Source organism: Nipponia nippon, unplaced genomic scaffold, assembly GCF_047370975.1.
Source record: "Nipponia nippon isolate SJK-2023a ecotype South Korea unplaced genomic scaffold, ASM4737097v1 scaffold_6, whole genome shotgun sequence".
Lineage (NCBI taxonomy): Eukaryota > Metazoa > Chordata > Aves > Pelecaniformes > Threskiornithidae > Nipponia > Nipponia nippon.
The window spans coordinates 29,137,847-29,157,060 of NW_028262380.1; the positions used below are offsets into that span (position 1 = coordinate 29,137,847).

A 19,214-nucleotide genomic window follows, 5' to 3' on the forward strand; every position below is an offset into this window, starting at 1 on the left:
TGATAGCATATACTTTGATCGAAGGAGAAGTGTTTCAAGAATTCAAAAACCACCATTTAATAAATTTAATTATGAATTCATTATAGAATTATAACCTTCAATTATCTATAATGATCCCTACAGAAATAAGGCAGACTCTTCAAACTACTCACGCTTAAAACTTGCATACATTGGCTGGACTTGAAGAAAATATATTTTTAGGGTAATTTTAGCCATTTATTTTTCATTAATGGAAGTTTAGTAGTTTTGCATTTTTCTCAATAGAAGAAGAAACTTCTTCATTCCAATGACGAGTAAGAACATAGCTGCCCTCACACATGGCTGTGGCCTTTTGTCAGAAAAGGGGACATGAACTGTCAGGATGCCCAAAGGTCTCTTAGTAGCAAGAGGGAAGATAATGAAAATATCCCAGATTAATGCACCTTTAAAAGTGTGTTAAACTGAAACCAGGAATAAAATGCTGCTGTGCAAAACCAATAATTTTAGGGTTATTACTTGGCAACAAAAATAGCTAGTACAAGGTAACAGTAAGGTTGTCCTGAGTGTCTTAATGGTGTATTTCTATGCCTTAATAAATTTTGGTAAAAATGTTCCTCTAATCATGGTCAGTCACCGAGGTGAGCTGCTCTGGAGCCAGCCCGATCTACAGCGGAGCAGCAGATGTCAGTGCACAGGGGGGTTTCCTGAGGCAGGGAAATGCCAGGGGAGCAGAGAGACCCACTGGGAGCCAGCAGCTCTCCTGAGAGATGCTGAGAAGGCCTGGGCATTGCCAGAGCAACCATGGCCACCCCACACTTATAAAAAGCAGCCTGGGAAGTGCTAGCGACCAGAGTGTGGTGTGGCAGTTTGCATGGCAAGGTGTCATCACTCTACCAGCTCAACAGGTGAGTTCAATTGGTGGTCATCACTCTCTCAGAAGGAGCTTAGCTATGGTATCCACCTGGCAGAAAGCCATGTCCTCTGCACTCGCCAGAATGGATGTGGCAACCCAGAGCTCCCACGAAAACACGCAGCCATCCAGGTCTCAGGCTGCAGGGCGTGCAGGGCTGCCTTTCACTGGTAAGGATGGCAGTAGTGAGAACAGCTGTGTGAGGTGTGACCAAATGGACGATCTGCTCAGCCTGGTGGCAGAGCTACGAGAGGAAGTAGAAAGGTTAAGGAGCATCAGGGAGTCAGAGAAAGAGATAGACTGGTGGAACCATCCTCTGCCCTCCCGGAGACAGGAACAGGAATAGCCACCAGAAAAAAAAACCAAGATCAAGGGGATTCTGTATCCTCCCCCTGCCAGGCTGAAGGCAGTAGCTTAAAGGAAAGGAGTGAATGGAAGCAAGTCCACACTTGGGGTGGCAGGCAAAGCCCCTCCTTGCCCACCTCGCCTTCCCAGGTGCCTCTGTACAACAGGTATGAGGCTCTGGATGTAGAAGTCCAGTCAAAGGATGATGTGGATGACGGTCCATCTACACCAGAGGTGTTGCCAACGTCATAAAGGCCTACATCCCATATCATGACCACCTCCACGAGGCAGAAAAGACACGTTATAGTTGTAGGTGACTCCCTTCTGAAGGGAACAGAGGGTCCAATATGCCAGACAGATCCTCCTCTTAGGGAAATCTGCTGCCTCCCTGGGGCCTGGGTTAAGGACATCACTAGGAAACTTCCTAGCCTGGTATGGCCCTTGGACTATTACCCATTATTGCTCTTCCATGTGGGTGGCGATGAAGCCGCAACGCGTAGTCCAAGGGCGATTAAAAGAGACTTCAGGGCCTTGGGATGGTTGGTAAGGGAATCTGGAGCACAGGTAATTTTTTCCTCTATCCTTCCAGTTGTGGGCAGCGACACTGGAAGAAACAGACGGACCCAGTCTATTAATATATGGCTCCATGGCTGGTGTCACCACCACAATTTGGGATTTTTTGATAATGTGATGGCCTACATGGTGCCAGGCCTGCGGGCATCAGATGGGATTCTCCTTTCTCAAAGGGGGAAGAGGGTCTTTGCTCACAAGCCAACAGGGCTCATTGACAGAACTTTAAACTAGACTTGAAGGGGGAGGGGGATAATATCAGGCTTGCCCATGACAAGCTGTGGGACAACACACCAAAGTTAGAGGGATGGGGTGCTAGCAAGGGCCCTCAGCCTGTTGGTCTGAGGCATGCTGGGTACACTGGAGCACACGAAGTCTTACAGAGATGAGCCAGGGGCTCCTAAAGTAATAGGGGCCAACAGGGAAACACCGGTGAAATAGCTCAAAGGAATTAAGGTGTGTTCCTCTAAGAAGGTGACACGGCCGACAGCCCAGCTGAAGCGCCTCTACACCAACGCACGCAGCATGGGCAACAAACAGGAGGAGTTGGAAGCCACCATGCTGCTAGAAAGCTCCAACCTAGTTGCCATTACTGAAACTTGGTGGGACAAATCCCATGACTGGAGTGCAGCTATCGATGGCTACAGGCTGTTCAGAAGGGACAGGCGAGGAACGAAGGGCAGAGGAGTTGCCTTCTACATCAAGAAATGGATAGAGTGTGAAAAGCTGTCTCTGAAGAACAGCCATGAACAGGTTGAAAACTTATGGGTAAGAATTAGAGACCAACGCAACAAAGAGAACCTTGTGGTTGGTGTCCACTACAGGCTGCTGATCGAGGAGCCTATTGATGAAGCCTTCTTGCTCCAGCTACAGGAGGCATCGCGCTTGCAGGCACTCATCCTGCTGGGGGACTTCAACCACTCCGACGTCTGCTGGAAAAGTAGCACGGCGATGTAGGCAATCCAGGAGACTTCTGGAGTGCCTTGAGGAAAACTTCTTAAGCCAGGTAATAGACAGCCCTACCAGAAGGGATGCGATACTGGACCTGATGGTCACCAACACAAGTGAGCTCATCAGTGATGTCAAGATTGCAGGCAGTCTGGGCTGCAGTGATGATGCACTGGTGGAGTTCACAGTCCTGAGGGATATGGGACAGGCGACAAAGTCAGGACCCTGAATTTTAGGAAAGCAAACTTCCAGCTTTTCAAGGAGTTAGTCAATAGGACCCCCTGGGAAACTGCCCTCAGGGACAAGGGAGCAGAACAGAGCGAGCAGATCTTTAAGGATGCTTTCCATAGAGCACAAGAGCTCTTGATCCCCAGGTGTAAGAAAACAGGAAAGGAAGGCAAGAGACTGGTACAGATGAGTTGAGACCTGCTGGTCAAACTAAAGGGCAAGAAGGTAATGCATAGGGAGTGGAACCAGGGACAGGTATCCTGGGAAGAGTATAGAGACATTGCCTGATTGTGTAGGGACGGGGTCAGGAAGGCCAAGGTACAGCTGGAGCTGAACTTGGCAAGGGATGCAGAGAATAATAAGAAGGGCTTCTATAGATATGTCAGCCAGAAAAGGAAGGTCAAAGAAAGCATACCCCCCAATGAACACAAATGATAAACTGGTAACAACGGATGAGGAGAAGGCTGAGGTACTCAACAACTTTTTTGCCTCAGTCTTCACTGGCAACCTCTCTTCCCACACCTCTCAAGTGGATGGATCACAAGACACGGACTGGGGGAGCAAAGTCCCTCCTACTGTAAGAGAAGATCAGGTTTGTGACCACCTGAAGAACTTGAACATAAAAGTCTATGGGACCTGACGAGACGCATCCCAGAGTCCTGAGGGAACTGGCTGATGTAGTTGCCAAGCCACTCTCCATGATATTTAAAAAGTCACAGCAATCAGGTGAAGTCCCTGGGGACTGGAAAAAGGGAAATATTGCCCCCATTTTCAAAAAGGGTAGAAAGGAGGACTCTGGGAACTACTGACCTGTCAGCCTCACCTCTGTGCCTGGGAAGGTCATGGAACAGATCCTCCTAGAAGCTATGCTAAGGCACATGGAGGACAGGGAGGTGATTCGAGACAGCCAGCATGGCTTCACCAAGGGCATGTCTTGCCTGACCAACCAAGTGGCCTTCTATGATGGAGTGACTACATCAGTGGACAAGGGAAAAGCTACAGATGTCATCTATCTGGATTTCTGTAAAGCCTTTGACACAGTCCCCCACAACATCCTTCTCTCTAAATTGGAGAGATATGGATTTGATGGATAGACTTTTCGGTGGATGAGGAATTGGTTGGATGGTCACTTCCATAGGATAGTGGTCAACGGCTCAATGTCCAGATGGAGATTGGTGACAAGTGGTGTCCCTCAGGGGTCTGTATTAAGACCAGTACTGTTCAATATCATCATCAGTGACATAGTGGGATCAAGTGCACCCTCAGCAGGTTTGCAGATGACACCAAGCTGAGTGGTGCGGTTGACACACCTGAGGGATGGGATGCCATCCAGAGGGACTTGGACAGGCTGGAGAAGTGGGCCCATGTGAACCTCATGAGGTTCAACAAGGCCAAGTTCAACATGAGGTTCAACAAGGTCCTGCACCTGGGTTGGGGCAACCCCTGGTATCGATACAGGCTGGGGGATGAAGGGATTGAGAGCAGCCCTGAAGAGAAGGACTTGGGGGTACTGGTAGATGAAAAGCAGGACATGAGCCAACAATGTGCTCTCGCAGCCCAAAAAGCCAACCGTATCCTGGGCTGCATCAAAAGAAGCGTGGCCAGCAGGTCGAGGGAGGTGATTCTGCCCCTCTACTCTGCTCTGGTGAGACCCCACCTAGAGTACAGTGTCCAGCTCTGGAGCCCTCAGCAGAGGAGAGACATGGACCTGTTGGAGAGGGTCCAGAGGAGGGCCACAAAAATGATCAGAGGGATGGAACACCTCTGCTATGAGGAAAAGCTGAGAGAGTTGGGGTTGTTCAGCCTGAAGAAGGAGTGGCCTTTCAGTACTTAAAGGGGGCTTATGAGAAAGATGGGGAAAGCCTTTTTAGACGGGCCAGTAGCAATAGGACAAGGGGTTATGGTTTTAAATTAAAAGAGGGTAGATTCAGATTAGATATAAGGAAGAAATCTTTTACAATGAGGGTGGTGAAACACTGGAACAGGTTGCCCAGAGAGGTTGTAGATGCCCCATCCCATCCCTGGAAACATTCAAGGTCAGGCTGGACGGGGCTCTGAGCAACCTGATCTAGTTGAAGATGTCCCTGCCCATTGCAGGGGAGTTGGACTAGATGTCCTTTAGAAGTCTCTTCCAACCCAAACTATTCTGATTCTATGAGGTGACTTAAGAATTTGAGAGGGGCAAGGACTGCAGGAAACACAGCATCTTTTATCAGACAAGTTTTCAGGCAAACAAGTTCTCCTTTGGTTTTGCTATTTCTGCTGTGTAATTCAAGAAGGCCTTATTTGACCTACACCCCAACTCTTACCAAGTATTCTGCCTATAAACCCGGTATCATTTAACAGACAGGCTTTCTTTTAAAGGTAATCTTAACTCATTAAATTTATAATGCTTGCTTTTTCAGGACACATATTTTTATTCTTATATTACTATTTTCTTCTTTCCTCATTTCTAATGGAACTTGAGAGCCATAGTCCCATAGGCATTTTTAAATTTTTTAGCTTACGTTAAAAACTGAAGTTAACACTGACAGGAAAAATTCCAAGATAAAAACATACAATACTTTTCATGTAACAGAAATTATATCAACCTCCATTAAATCAATTGTAGGCTATTAAAGGAAAATCAAGCTCTAGCCTCATTCATATTGAGACCAGGAGGAAATTGCAGCCATCATTTATTCCTTGGAGTATCCCAGATAAAAATCTATCAGCAACTTCCTTAAAAACAGCTTTGTGAGTCTTGGAACACCCAGGCTCTTAAATCACTGATAAGAACAAATCTTTTGAGGTGAGTCTAAACTGCACAGTCTGGAACTCAACCACAGGTCTGACATTTTCCAATGTCTGAATGCACAGCACTGTGTCCTACTATAGTCCCTATTTAGTCATTGTTCCACATTTTCCTTTTTTCTTTTTTTTTCCCCTTTTCATTGTTTTCCCACTGTACATTTGCTCAGCTTTTCTAAAGGTGTAAGTAGTCCAAGGATGTTTTTTTCAACACGGAAAAACACATAGGAGCTCTAAAGATACACACTGCCACAGAGAACTAAATAAGAAATTACGATGTTAAGCATGTATATTCATTTCTCTTTTCTTCTGCACCATATACTGGGATTTATTTAAATAAACCACACCCAGGGTTGAGGCCAAGAGAACTTTCTAAACAGATGGTTTTGCATCTGCTGTAAAATCAGTGCCAAGGACTAGGAAAAAGATACAACTAAGAGTCTTCAGTTTATTATCAGAAGTGCTCTTCTGATGCATGTTATTGATCCATTTAAAAAAAAAAAAGCCCCAAAATACTTCTAATTTCCACATGGCTCCTTGCAGAAATCTTAGAATCTGCTTCCAGGCATAAAATTTGATAGATCAAAACCACATGCTGTGGCCAAAGTGAACAAAGGTACACATATTCAATGGCAACTGAGAGAGTTCAAACGTCAATATACGCAAATACTATGCAAAGCTCCTATTCTGTGCCAATAGCCTTCTTTAGTTTTTAGGTTTCCCTGAATGGATTCAGCGCTTCAGTGGAACGAACACTGCAAGGTTTAAAAAACTTACTGCAATGGACCTCATCACTCCAATCATCACAGTCATTGTAGCCATTACACTGCAGTTTCCCTGGGATGCAGATCCCACTGGCACACAAGAAACTCTCCTCTCCTCCACACAGTGCTGGAAACGAGAAGAAAAGAAAGAATGCATGTTAAACTTTTCAGGGTAAGAAGAAATAAGCAGAAATGAAAGACAGTTAGAACAATTGAGTCTCAATTGATGCATTTAAGCAACAAACCCCAAATCAATCAAATTCAAGCAAGTGCAAACTGGCATTTTCATCTAACTTTTGTTATTTCAAAAATAGGTATCTAGGCTGAGTTAATCAGTGAGGTTCAATCTACCATTACTTCTAAAAAGCAGCTGTACAGAGTAACTGTTAAAAACTGACCTTAGGATGGGATTAAACAAGCTCTTTTTTCTTCCCATTAAATAGATGCATCGGATTAAATATCCAACTGAAGTTACAATAGATGGATCTTCCCAGCCTAGGTGTTCAGGCAAAACATTACCACGTTGAGACTTAACAGTCTCATAGCACAGACACCTTTCTAGAGGGGAAGGATTCCTCAAACATTCTTACCACTCCCTGAACATTAGAAGACAGTCATCATTGCTATTCGATATATGGGGAACTGAGATACCTAAAGAAACAATAAAACACCCTAGAGCTTTAGGTATCCCACTGGAGATACCTTTCAGGGCCATTATGGTCAGGAGGATTGAGCTCATAACACCTTCCCATTCAAGTCCTTCAAGGCACTTAAAATATAGAGATGCAGACCACCATTAATTTGTTTACACCTTAGTCCACACAATAGAGACCAAACTTACAAGCCTTTGCTTTAGAAATCATTGGCTGAGAAAAATCCCTGTAAAACATACAGATGGGGAAAGATATCAGGTGACAATTACATGGGGATGCAAAGCAAAGATGTCAAGTAGAAAAGCAAATATTCAGTACAGAACCTGGTGGTGGGGTTTTTTTGGGGGGAGGGAGGCAGTCCAAAAGTCACAGTTAACAGTCAGGCTACTCAACAAAGCTAAACAAAACAGAAAGTTTCACCTCCAGTAAAAGATCAGAAAAAAAACCCCAATAACTTTACTTTAAGCATACATACCTGAAATGAGAATTAGCTTTCAAAGATGGAGGAAAAAAATCCTGTCACTTTGCCAGTGTAAAGCTACTGAATGTATCCATGTGTGAGAACAGCAAGTTCAAACAATAAAATCTCATGAAAGTTCAAAATTCTACTCATAGAAATTCCGCTGTAATTCAAACTTTGTATCCAAGTTTGCCAAGAACAATAAAGATCTCTAATTGTAGCTTTCAAACTTTACCACAATGCAAATCACAGGTATGAAAAACCATCAGTTTCAGCAGCAGCAGCTGTAGAACCTCCTCCTCCATTAAAGTCATTTTGCACCTGATCACAACAAAGCTCCGTATTTCTCATTTTAAAATGCCTAAATTTGCATTTTTCCCTACTGCTGTAGGAGAATTCAGTTCCTGTTTCTTCTCCTTTTATTCTCTGAACCTGATGCTTAACAAAGTCTGGAAAGTATATTTATAATCTACATCTCAAAAGCAAAAAAATGCATATTGAGTATTCTCATCATAATTTTGTATTCCTCATAACATGTCTACCAACAAGTACATTCATACAGAATACACTTTAAAATTAAATTAAGGAAAAATAACCAAATATCTAATGATACAATTATTAGTAGCATGAACTTTCATGACCTCAGTTTGGCACTGCAGTAAACAATAGCACAAAGGTAACACACTACATAAACTTCAAATGAAGCCATTAATAAATCAATGACTATGATGATGTTTGTGTCAACATTTTACTTGGTGCTGCGCTAAGTAGAATTCCTAGTGTAAGGAACTATCTTTAACAGTGAAGTGTTAACCACAATAATGTCTTGATTAAGCACATTCTTGGGCAAACAAAAACTGAGATTAAGTGAAAGAACAATCCTAAACTCACACACTGCTAATGTCCCATTTAAACTCCTCTTTTTGGAGTTTCTGGAGCCAACATTTCACTCACAAAAGGAGGGAAAGTTCTTTTTAATGTCTTCCAACAAAGCAGTCTGTCGTGAAGTAACTCAGCATACAAGTAATCTCATTTTATATGTCTTCAGAAGAATAGCAATATAAAAATGAAGCAAAATGGAAAGCAAAGTAGTGCTGATGAAATCTGACAGTGTTTCACAAAGCGTGCAGATACAATTTAAGGATATAAAAGATGAAAGGTAGAAAGATGAGAATCATGAAGTAATAAATATTGACTCTCCATGCTGCTACATCAATTTTTATCTGCTGTATTTGTTTGTTAAGGCATACTACTTCATAGAATTTTAGGAATTCATTATTTAGTGATGTCTCTTTTGATTTTCATAAGCGTATCGTAGAAGAAAACTTCACAGTTGCAAAGTGTTATCTATCTCATGATACCTGCTCTTAAATCTGACGGAAATACCACTGCCTCATTTTAAGAAAAATCCCACCTGCAAATACAGCTAATACTGCCCTACACAGTACAAGTCTCCATCATTCTTTTCCCTAAAATTCTTTCTTTTCTATTTTCTGATTTATAAAACATCCCCCATTATTTTGTGGTTAAGGAGCAGACAGAAAATTTCTTCAAAAAACTCATTACTTTCTCTAGTAAAATTGAACTTCATGCCTTGTCTTAGGAAATACCATAAGCTTGACTTGATTTTTAATAGTGAAAAAAATCAGCTACGCACAAAAAATCCATACATGATCTTGTTTGTTAAAGATTAGATGATTTATAAAAGCATTATGAAGCAACGTCATTAAAAAAAGCCTAGGCAAGGCAAGATGTTCTTACGGAATAAGGAATCTTTTATGTGTTCCAGAGATAAAGGTTCTTTTCCCGGATCTGCTGCAAATTTTTTGCATCACCTTGGACAATTCAGGTGATCTGTGCCTTAGCTCTATACCTATAAAAAGATGAAAAAACTTCTATGTTTGCTTGGGCTCTTTGAGGAGAAACATCATTAGCCTCAGTACTACAAAGTTAATGCTGCAGGAGTCTTATGAACTTATTTTCACACTGATGTATTGATATTCAAGATGTCCCACAGGGACTGAAATGTATTTCCATTTTGGGAAACATCATGATAGCTCTCAGAGGAACATCACTGAATGCAAGAAGGTCGAGAGGAAAACCTGGAAGATAAATCTCAATGGAAACAATACAATTTTTGAGATAGACCAAAGCCATTTAAAACTCTCATCAGTGAATGACCCATTTTAAAAGACCTCAACAGGCAGTCATGAAAAGACTATTACATCTGTTAAATCTGCCATTGGGACTAAAGAAGGAGCCTTTAATGTGCCTACAAAAAATATAACAATTTCTGCTCATGATCAGCCTTTCTGTATAGCAACGTGATAGTCTTCACAATTTGCCAAATCACTAGGTGTATAGTGGATGCTGTCATGTACCACTGAGCACTGGACATGCCTAAGCATGCAGAGTGTGTTCTTCAAAAATGAGAAACAGCTCCAGCGTGCACTGACTCTAAGTGCAATTAATTATCCAGATTTCCAGTTTTATTTGTGGTCCTAGCTTAGCAGTCCTTTCTCTTGCACTATGGCAATGGATACACACATTCTCAGCACCTTCATTTTTACTCTTAACTTTCGGCAGCAGGGGATTATTTTTTTTCAACATATTTACATGCTTTTCTAAGCCTGAAATATTATTTTATCATCCCCAGAAACAGGGCAATCTTAGAGTTAGTCAGCTGACACACACACCCTTGTACGAAAAATGTGTTTGTAATAAAAACTTATGTGAATAATGTCAAAATCTTTTCTAGTACATTCCCAGGTGCACTCTCCACTTGGGCAGCACATGATCTTGATTTTGCAGTAAAAACATTATTTTCCAGTTGTGTAATGAGGCCATGGTTATTGCAGTAAAAGCTACTTATGCAATATATTTTAAAGAAGGTTTCTAATTTTACAGAAAAGTGCCCAAAATACCTAAGAGACTTTAAAACAAAATTTTTCAACTAGTTTGTGCCATTTAATGTTTGTGCCCCTTTATCCAAAGCAAGGTAGGGCAAAAATCACTAGCACCATCCTTTCGCACACCCTTATAATGTGCTCCTCAGTAGGTTCCCTCACTACCCACTGTGTAGTTGGACGTGTTTCCTAACTTCTAACTGAAGAGTTACAGCCTCACCTCTATTCTACCATTTTTGGAAGGGTATTACAAATAGCAAAATATGATAGTCTTAAGAGCAACATAAGATTAGATAGCATTCACATTCTCATTTTACAGGGGAAAAAATGAGGCACTGAGATATTAAGGTGAAAGTTATAAGAAATAATGAATAATAATTTCAATTGTCCTATCTAAGACATGTCAGTATGTGATTTTTTTTTTTCTGGAGAGTAAAGACTCTGATGTTATTTTACATGTTCAAAGAATAGCTCCTGTTACCTTTACTTGTAGCTGCAAGAGCACGTTCCAGTTGCAAATAAACCCCAGCCTTACAAATGAAGAGTCCAGTTAATTGGAAGTGTGCAAAGAATGGTTGAGAAAATTTTGATTCCAGTACCTTGCTCAACATTACATATGGTCTCTGCAACAGTGACAGGGAAAGAATCTCATTCTATATTATAACATCACATTTTCTTTATTATGAGCCAATCTTTTTGTTTCTCCAGCTCCCTACCTCACGCATTGCACTTTCCAACTGCTACAATCAGTAAGCCCTACAGGGGGCCCTAGAAACAACAGCCTTCCTCAGTATGGGCTCTAGTTCCCTGTAGACCAGTGTTTATCCCACAGATGATGATGTCAAGTAAAAATAGAATATGATAACATAATCAAAAGATTGTAATTCATCATACAAGAATGGCTGTTTGAGGTTGGAAAGGCAACTTTAACCGACTTGGAAATCTTACATTCTTCTAACTTGGACTTTTATGCAATTTCCTGCACGTTCAAGAAAGAAAACATCATAAAAAGATCAAAAAGAACCATTAAAGGAACCATCTTGATTTGCTTACGGATCTCCATCAGTACAGATCTTCACTGGTACTAAGAGAGCAACAATAACAGACTTCTACCTTCTGTGTGAATATGCCGATTTGGCCTGGGAGAACAAAGGTAAAAAACAGGAAGGATATTTATCTGACCATTTTTCCTACAGATCAGAAGAGCAAAGATTCTGGAGTCCCATCTTAATTTCTGGGCTGTGAACAAAAGCGTGTTCAAGCACTTACAAAACATTGTGACTCTCCCTTCCTAATACATCTCTATCCTATTCTGTTCCTATCCATTCTGATTTCCATCCCAATCCACTTCTCCATTTCTTCTTACTTAAAGTGAGCATCTTGCCATTTAGCTTGTATGTTATATGCAAACAAGAGGAAGAATGAAATCAGTTTTCCTTCTCACAGTTTTAGCACCTGGCAGCAATCAGAAGGAATTTTAAGAAAAATTAATCTCACTTCTTGCAGTCTTCTAATAGGTGATGACTGGATATGTTTGGTCCAGTCAGTGCAGCGTTCAGGACAAGGAGAGCACACACACTGTGAACAGTACCTCCAATGAACGTAATTTCTGCTTTCTAACGAGCTGTTGCAAGAAGAGGTTTTCAGGTTTACAATTCGACCATACGTCCAAAGATCACATTTTGATGGAAATTATAAAAGCCTTGTCTTATGCTGTAAAACAAACACTTTTGTTGAATGTTGAATTTCGGTATTTGATCTGAAACCTAGAGGATTTAGATACGCAACCATTTATAAGACTTTCTTGAACACAAGCAAACAGCTGCATACTTAGAAATGCTGGGACTTTTTGAAATAAAGCAGAAGAAGGAGAAGAAATAGAGCCTGAAACAGATGTCTGAAGTAAAAAAATTATGGACCATTCCACTCAAATTTTCCAAAATTATTAAAAATTGTAAAGGTGTTATTACAAAGGAATGTGCTGGGAAATGTTAATTATTGATACCTCTGTCAATAATTCACGATTTATTAATATAATCATGCAAATATTCACACACCCAAACTCCATAACAAGAAACAATGTTAGGTAAAAGGAACCCAAAGAAAATTTAAGCAACCCTTGCTGATAGAGAAACTTGCTTGTTTTAGACCTTCCCCAAAAAAGGTCTACAATCTGGAAAAGCTTCCAGAATCCCTGACTAAACACCATTGGTGCTTTATTTTACCGGAGACTGGTGTACTATCAAAAGTGTCTCTGAGGAGCCAAGACCATTTATGTGCTGTACTTCCCAGCTAGATTACTGTAATGCCATCTATAGAAGATTATGTGGGCAGGTCCCTGGAAAGCTGCAGATAGCACAGACTGAAATGAACATATTATTCTACTATCCTCAAGATTGATATCTGGTTGCATGTCAAGGTACAGCAACTGATAAAGCACTGTGAATCTGTGAAAATTACCATGAAAAGTGCTGCTAATTTTTTTTTTTTAAGTGAAGAGGAGACAACATTCGTGTCTAATGCTATGAAAGAACTAGGAAGCATCAAATAAAATTGTTTTTAAAACAATCAAAAGGTGGTACTCTTCATAAAGCATTTAGATAAGCTGTAACACCTTGCAACAGGATACTACGGATGCTAAAATGTACACAGATTCATGAAACAAAGGGACAAATTAATAGAAGAAAAATCTATGGTGGGTCACAAATTACAGAAATGTCTCAAACAGATGGAAAATGCAGGAGTATTTTGGAAAAGTATTGCCACACAGTCAGTCATGCCCTGTTCTTCTATTCTTCTCTAGGCATCTGATTTTGGCAGCTTTTGGAGTCAGTGCTACAAGATAGATAGACTTTTCATCTGACTCAATACAGTCCCAATAGCACAGTGGGACACAGAGGAATCCCTGTATTCTCTTGCCTGCAAACTTTCATCACCTGCTCCCTATACCCTAATTACCCTGAGGTACAGTGTATGCATCTTGTAGTTATCAATTCTAGGAAGTTTTGGCACTAGGATCACTATCACAGAATTAGGAAAGTCGGCAAATCCTTCCCTCCAAGAAACTGTCCATTTCTCTACTTCCTTATGATGCAAAACACTGTGAGAGAAAGAACACAAAAGACTTTTCTCTTGCACTCAAGAGAAGTGGCCTAAAAAGGCCACACAGGAAACTCCAAGCTGGAAAAGAAACAGGCAAAGAACAGGAAGGCAGGCAGAGACAAATGGTGGGGGAGGAAGAATGGGAGAAAAAACAAAATCAAAGGACATATTAAAATATAATGAGGAGTCAACAGAAGTAAAGAATGAGTGCTTGAGGGAAATATTTTTTTCAGCTGTGAATGTTTCCTCACATGAAACACCACCACAATCCTGAAAAACATTCTGTCTCCCTCAAAGAATTATTCCACTATTGCTGTTTTTGCAGCTGGTCAGTATCAATGTTACATATACACAGATCATCTCTCTCTTCACTGCATCAAGTGAATGCAAGGGCACAAAAGGAAGATAATGTCTCCCTGATTTTAAAAGCTTTTTCTCAAATAAATTCTGTATTGGATATGTATAATTAGCTTCACATCGCCAACAGAAAAATAAACACCTGGTTGTAACCAGATACTGCCTTTGAATCGCTGCTCAAAGGTATTCTCTAAATTAATACCAGTGTGAAAAATCCTGGAAGATAAACTGGGCTCCATGGAAAAAAAGAGAATCAGAATAATTTTCATTGATGTTTGATTCTTGGAACAAAACAAAACAAGATCTGCATTAGTTAAGCATATTTGATTAAGAAAATTGGTCATTTCCTTGTATACATTATATTAATTCCCCTGAGTATTTTCTGTATTGTTTGCACCATTGCAGCTTATGCGGGACAAGATAACGTATGAGGACAGCCACTAGAAGAAAGTTTGAACTATTCAGCTGAGTTACTGCAAAACTCAAAGGTAAACTGGAGTAAAGGCAATGCTATTATAATAAGAGAGAAGTACCGCTGAAGTCTATAGCTGTGGCATTAATACATCTATTACCTATTTGTTTTTACAGTATCTGAAAAAATGTTACACGTTAACTGTTAATGACTATTGCTAATATTCTTAATGTGGTGCTCCAATTAAATGCTCCTTAGCCAGCTTAAAACAAGCTAAGAGCTCCTGTGGTGGCATCATCAAACAGCCGAAAGAGCTCACTCCAATTATTCATGCATTTAGCCCTTTCATGCCCTTGAACATCACAGGGCATTTATCAACATGTACAAGAATTAATTTCTATGTTTTTGCTAAGAAGGGAGATCATCCAGGTTATCAGCAATGGTTTTCCTGCTCACCAACTACTGTAAGTTTTCTAACCAGAAAAAATTAATTAAAAGACTGTATCCAACTGAAAACTGCTGCAATAACCAGTGAGTAAAAAGTTCACAATGATTTATTTGTCTTACAGAACAGAAAAGTTCTGTGTTACTTATCATTTAATGCTACTTATAATGTCATGTGTTACCTATACACATACTTACTTACTTTCATTCCTTTTCATTATTCTTTTTTTATTCATTCCTTTTTACAGATTTAAAGTTTAACTACTACTAGGAAGGCATTCATAGTATATAGGAATTATTAGAACACCCAGAAACCATTACAGCGTGTAAAGTCCCTTCCTTACATTGTTCAGAAAAAAACAAACAAAGAAAAGAGCAATATTTTTTAAGAAACTAACATAAAGAAAAAAACCTAAGCTAATGTCTCCATTAAATCTGAGTGAGGACTAAAATCTATAACATTCACTCCAATAGGAATGAAACTGTGATCACAAGAGGATTTGCAATAAAACATACCTGAAAAAAATGTACTTTCATATACATTGCAAAACATTGCAAAAAATTCTGTGAAACACTGCAAAAAAATTCTGTGGAGAGATGAAATCTCCTAAGACAAAACTGTAAATTTGTTCCTGGAAAAAATGTTATGAAAAGTATTTTCATAATTTGACACAACTATTTAAAAATAGTTTTTCACTGGAAAAAAGGTCTCATTGTTTTTTGTCATATACTTTTTTGTACCTTTAAGAACTAACAGTATAAATAATATGCAACATAACAATGCAATAGAATTTACATTCTATATTAAATTTTAATGTACTTTTGCATAACTTAAATAGTATTATTTATTACAAATCTTATGGCTATGAAGTGCAGTTCAGGTCTGTTGTGCATTATTTTTTAATAGAAACAGACATTCATAATGCCTCTTTAGTAATAACACAAAAGTGAACATTGTCTGACAGTTCCATACTGTTGCTTACACAGTTTCACTGTATAAAGAGCAGAAGCATCATACTCACTGCTGCTTTTGAAAGAATTTTACCATTCAAATTAACTGAAAAATAATTTCAGGGCTCTTGTGAGAGCTCCACGTTAATCTAAGTCAGCTCATTGTGTTGCTTTACTTCTCATTCAAGCTACTGTGTTTTTTTTCCTCCACATATTTGACAGCATTAGCTATGTTGGCTGGTCAAAGCAAATAAAATAACAGAAAAACACAGTGACGGCTGCAAGAAAGAAAATCAGAGCTGGAATATTTCTGTGAGTAGCGATACATATAGCAGCCCTCAGGAATGTTTCTGAGATTTCTCCCCCCAGAATGCATTACTGGATTCGTGTGGAGTGAGTGACTGATGATGCTTCCCCCTCACTGCCTTACATGCTCACAACTCTAGAACTGTGAAACCAGTTCAATCACCTATCTTAAATCTCAACCGCTGGATTCCTAAAAGTATTTTTGGAGTAGCTGATTTTCTCACCTACTGGCTATTCACTTGTCACTTGTGTGAAAGGATATCAACCTGACTGATGCAGCCCTGTCTACAGAACTGCACCTTTTTTCTGTGACTCATTTTGTACACTCGGATGGTTTTACTATAATGGCACATGGCTCGGATTTTCTAGTACATTCAGTACATCTGTGGTCACATCAGGAATGTATGTCATAATAGTTTCTCCATAGTGGTAGCATGCACTCAATTTGCAATGCCTGTGGAGAAAAAATCTAGACAAAGAGATAAATATCAGCAGTGACACATGAACAAGTATATATCCACTAGATATACTAACTAATAAACATTTTTCAGAAAAGCTGGTAATTGTCCCCAGGATAAATGCTCTGGATTCTAATTAGAAGATCAGTCAAGCATACGTTCTCCAACAAAGCTTGGAAAGGCATGTGAGGTTCAAGGATTTTTTGGAGGAGTGGTAATTTTCAATTCAGAAAATGAGAAGGATACAGAGTATTTAGTCACGATCAGACAAAAATAATCAAGAGAAAATTTTGTTTTGGATTGGGTGATACTGTGCTAAAACAAGCAGGTATAGCAGCCAGACTTTATTTTTGATAAATACAAGAAATAACTAAAGCCTCAAAAGAGAATTACATCATCACAGAAAACAAATTGTATGCAAGGCATATGTGGGCAGGAAGGGTTTTATTGCATGTAATCTGGAGGCACTAGTCCCCAAAAGAAACCACAAAATTGAGACATAAGCAGCCATATGCCAAGGACATGCTCGCGGAATTTCCAGGAACTGAGCCCTCAGACGAGCATGAAGAGTCCTTTGGGCTGAGCACTAGGTAAAAAGGGATTGGAACAGTGAACCAACCCCGGCTGTTTTGTTCTACTGTATTCAGAGAAGTAAATTCTTTCAAATATACAAATTGCAGAAAGAAATATTTAACCACAGCATAATTTATTTCTGTAGGAGAAACCGCCTAGTGAACCTGGACTCTCACCTTTTTCAGTCATAGAGAAATCACATTAGAACCATTCTTTTAAATAAAAAATGTCAAAATAATCTCTATAGTCTATCATTCTACATAAAAACTATTCATATACAAGCAGAATTATGCACAATAGTTCATGAAAAAATGAATTTAAAATGCCTTTTGTTTTATACAACAGGATGTCAGAATTGCCAATAGCTAGGTCTCCACGGTCTGCCAGGTAGGGGCCATGAATCTCACAACTGGCTCTAGAGATTTTCCCCTAGTGAGAAATGGCAAGCTTCCACTGTGTACTTCTCTGTAATTTATGCAGTTCACTACTAGATAGATACAAATCCTGCCACACAGATTATGTAAGAATCATCAACCAGGCACTATTACAACAAACTTATTCTCTAGCAGTATTAAAGACATGTTTTTAGCCAGAAGATATTATGAAACTTGAAAGTTTCAGAAGTCAGCGGTCTCTTCTGGCTTGATCTAAATGTTCAGCTATCTAGATTTGGTGGGGCTTTTGAACACTTCAGCCAGCTACAATTTGTGAAAATTGAATAGGCACATTTACATCATACCTTGCATTTAGTCTGTGTGCCACACATGCATGAAACCCAGGTCTCTAACATCCTGTTGCTTTTTCAGAATTATACCTCATTCTGTGCTCACTATGAGCGTGCTCAATTAATGATATGCTAGTCACTCATTGCTCATTGCTAGTTACTCTCATTGTTCAATGTACAACCCCTTACCATACTTATGTATTCACGCTACAGCCTCTTACCTTATTTGTTATTTGAACCTGCCATGAAGACAAAATTATTGTACTCCTAATTCCTACGATGTTCATCACTATGATACCAAAGGCATCAACACACATATGGCTGCAACATCCCTGTGAGCTAAAAGGACAGTTTTATTTCCATTTTACAAAGGGAAGTCGAGGCATGGAAAAAAAATATGCATTTTTATAATGACTTGCTTATGATTCCCATTTGGAGAGATCCATTAGACCTAATTTTTCAGCATATTTAGCATATATTTATATCATATGGTTAAAACAGAGCTCCCAGTGGCTTTCACTACAGCAATTTGCCCAAAACCCCATAGGAACCCTACAAAAGGCTTGTGGATGGTGTTCCGTTTACCTGGAAAGCATTCAACTGCCTTCATCAAGACACAATCCCTCTTCGTATATTTCCCCACCTCAGCCATTACAAATGTTCCCACAGGTGAAGGTAGGTATGGATAATAGCCTCCTTTACTTCATGACCCCTCAAAACATGCCCAAAGAGACGGAGAATCCAACTGGTAAAAAGACTTGGTCCAATAATTTAAGTCTATATCATTATGCATATTCAGAAAGTAGAAGGAGATAACCAGGATATACAAACAATCTTAATTGCAGCATTAACTAACATTCAAAGATACACTGTATAACCTCACTGATCTTTTAAGGTAGTTTTGAGAGTGTAACTTCTTACATTTTTTAAGCAAAACTGAAAAACAATTTCAATCATATAATTTCTTCTGTTCTATTGTCACCCAGAAGTCATTAACAGAGTTAGAACCCACAGATGGACTGTAGAAGCCTCTGTCACTTAGGCTCATGGGATGATGCATATCAACAGTAAAGTCTCAGATGCCTCTCAGATGCCAGCAAGAGGACTCCAGCAATGGGGTCAATGAGAAAAAAGAGTCAGGCTTGCTGCTTTCAGGCCTGATCTCACCTAGATTTGGATCTAGAGAACAGAGCAGCAACTCTGAGGAGCTGGAAATACCTTGTATTTAGAGAGTGGCTGGAGAGCTGCCTGACAGAAAAGGACCTGAGAGTGTTGGCTGACAGATGGCTGAACACGAGCCAGCAGTGTGCCCAGGTGGCCAAGAAGGCCAATAG

At 39.8% G+C, this 19,214-nt stretch overlaps 1 protein-coding gene across 2 annotated transcripts in view; it reads right to left on the reverse strand.

Annotated features, from left to right (window-relative positions):
- The window catches only part of CORIN (corin, serine peptidase), a 157,396-nt gene that overhangs the window by 58,773 nt on the left and 79,409 nt on the right, over window positions 1-19,214 (reverse strand). For both annotated transcript variants that reach the window (XM_087735590.1, XM_087735589.1), the window contains exon 6: window positions 6,548-6,661. In XM_087735590.1, coding sequence (XP_087591716.1) covers window positions 6,548-6,661 — 114 coding nt within the window. The remainder of the gene's footprint in view (window positions 1-6,547; window positions 6,662-19,214) is intronic.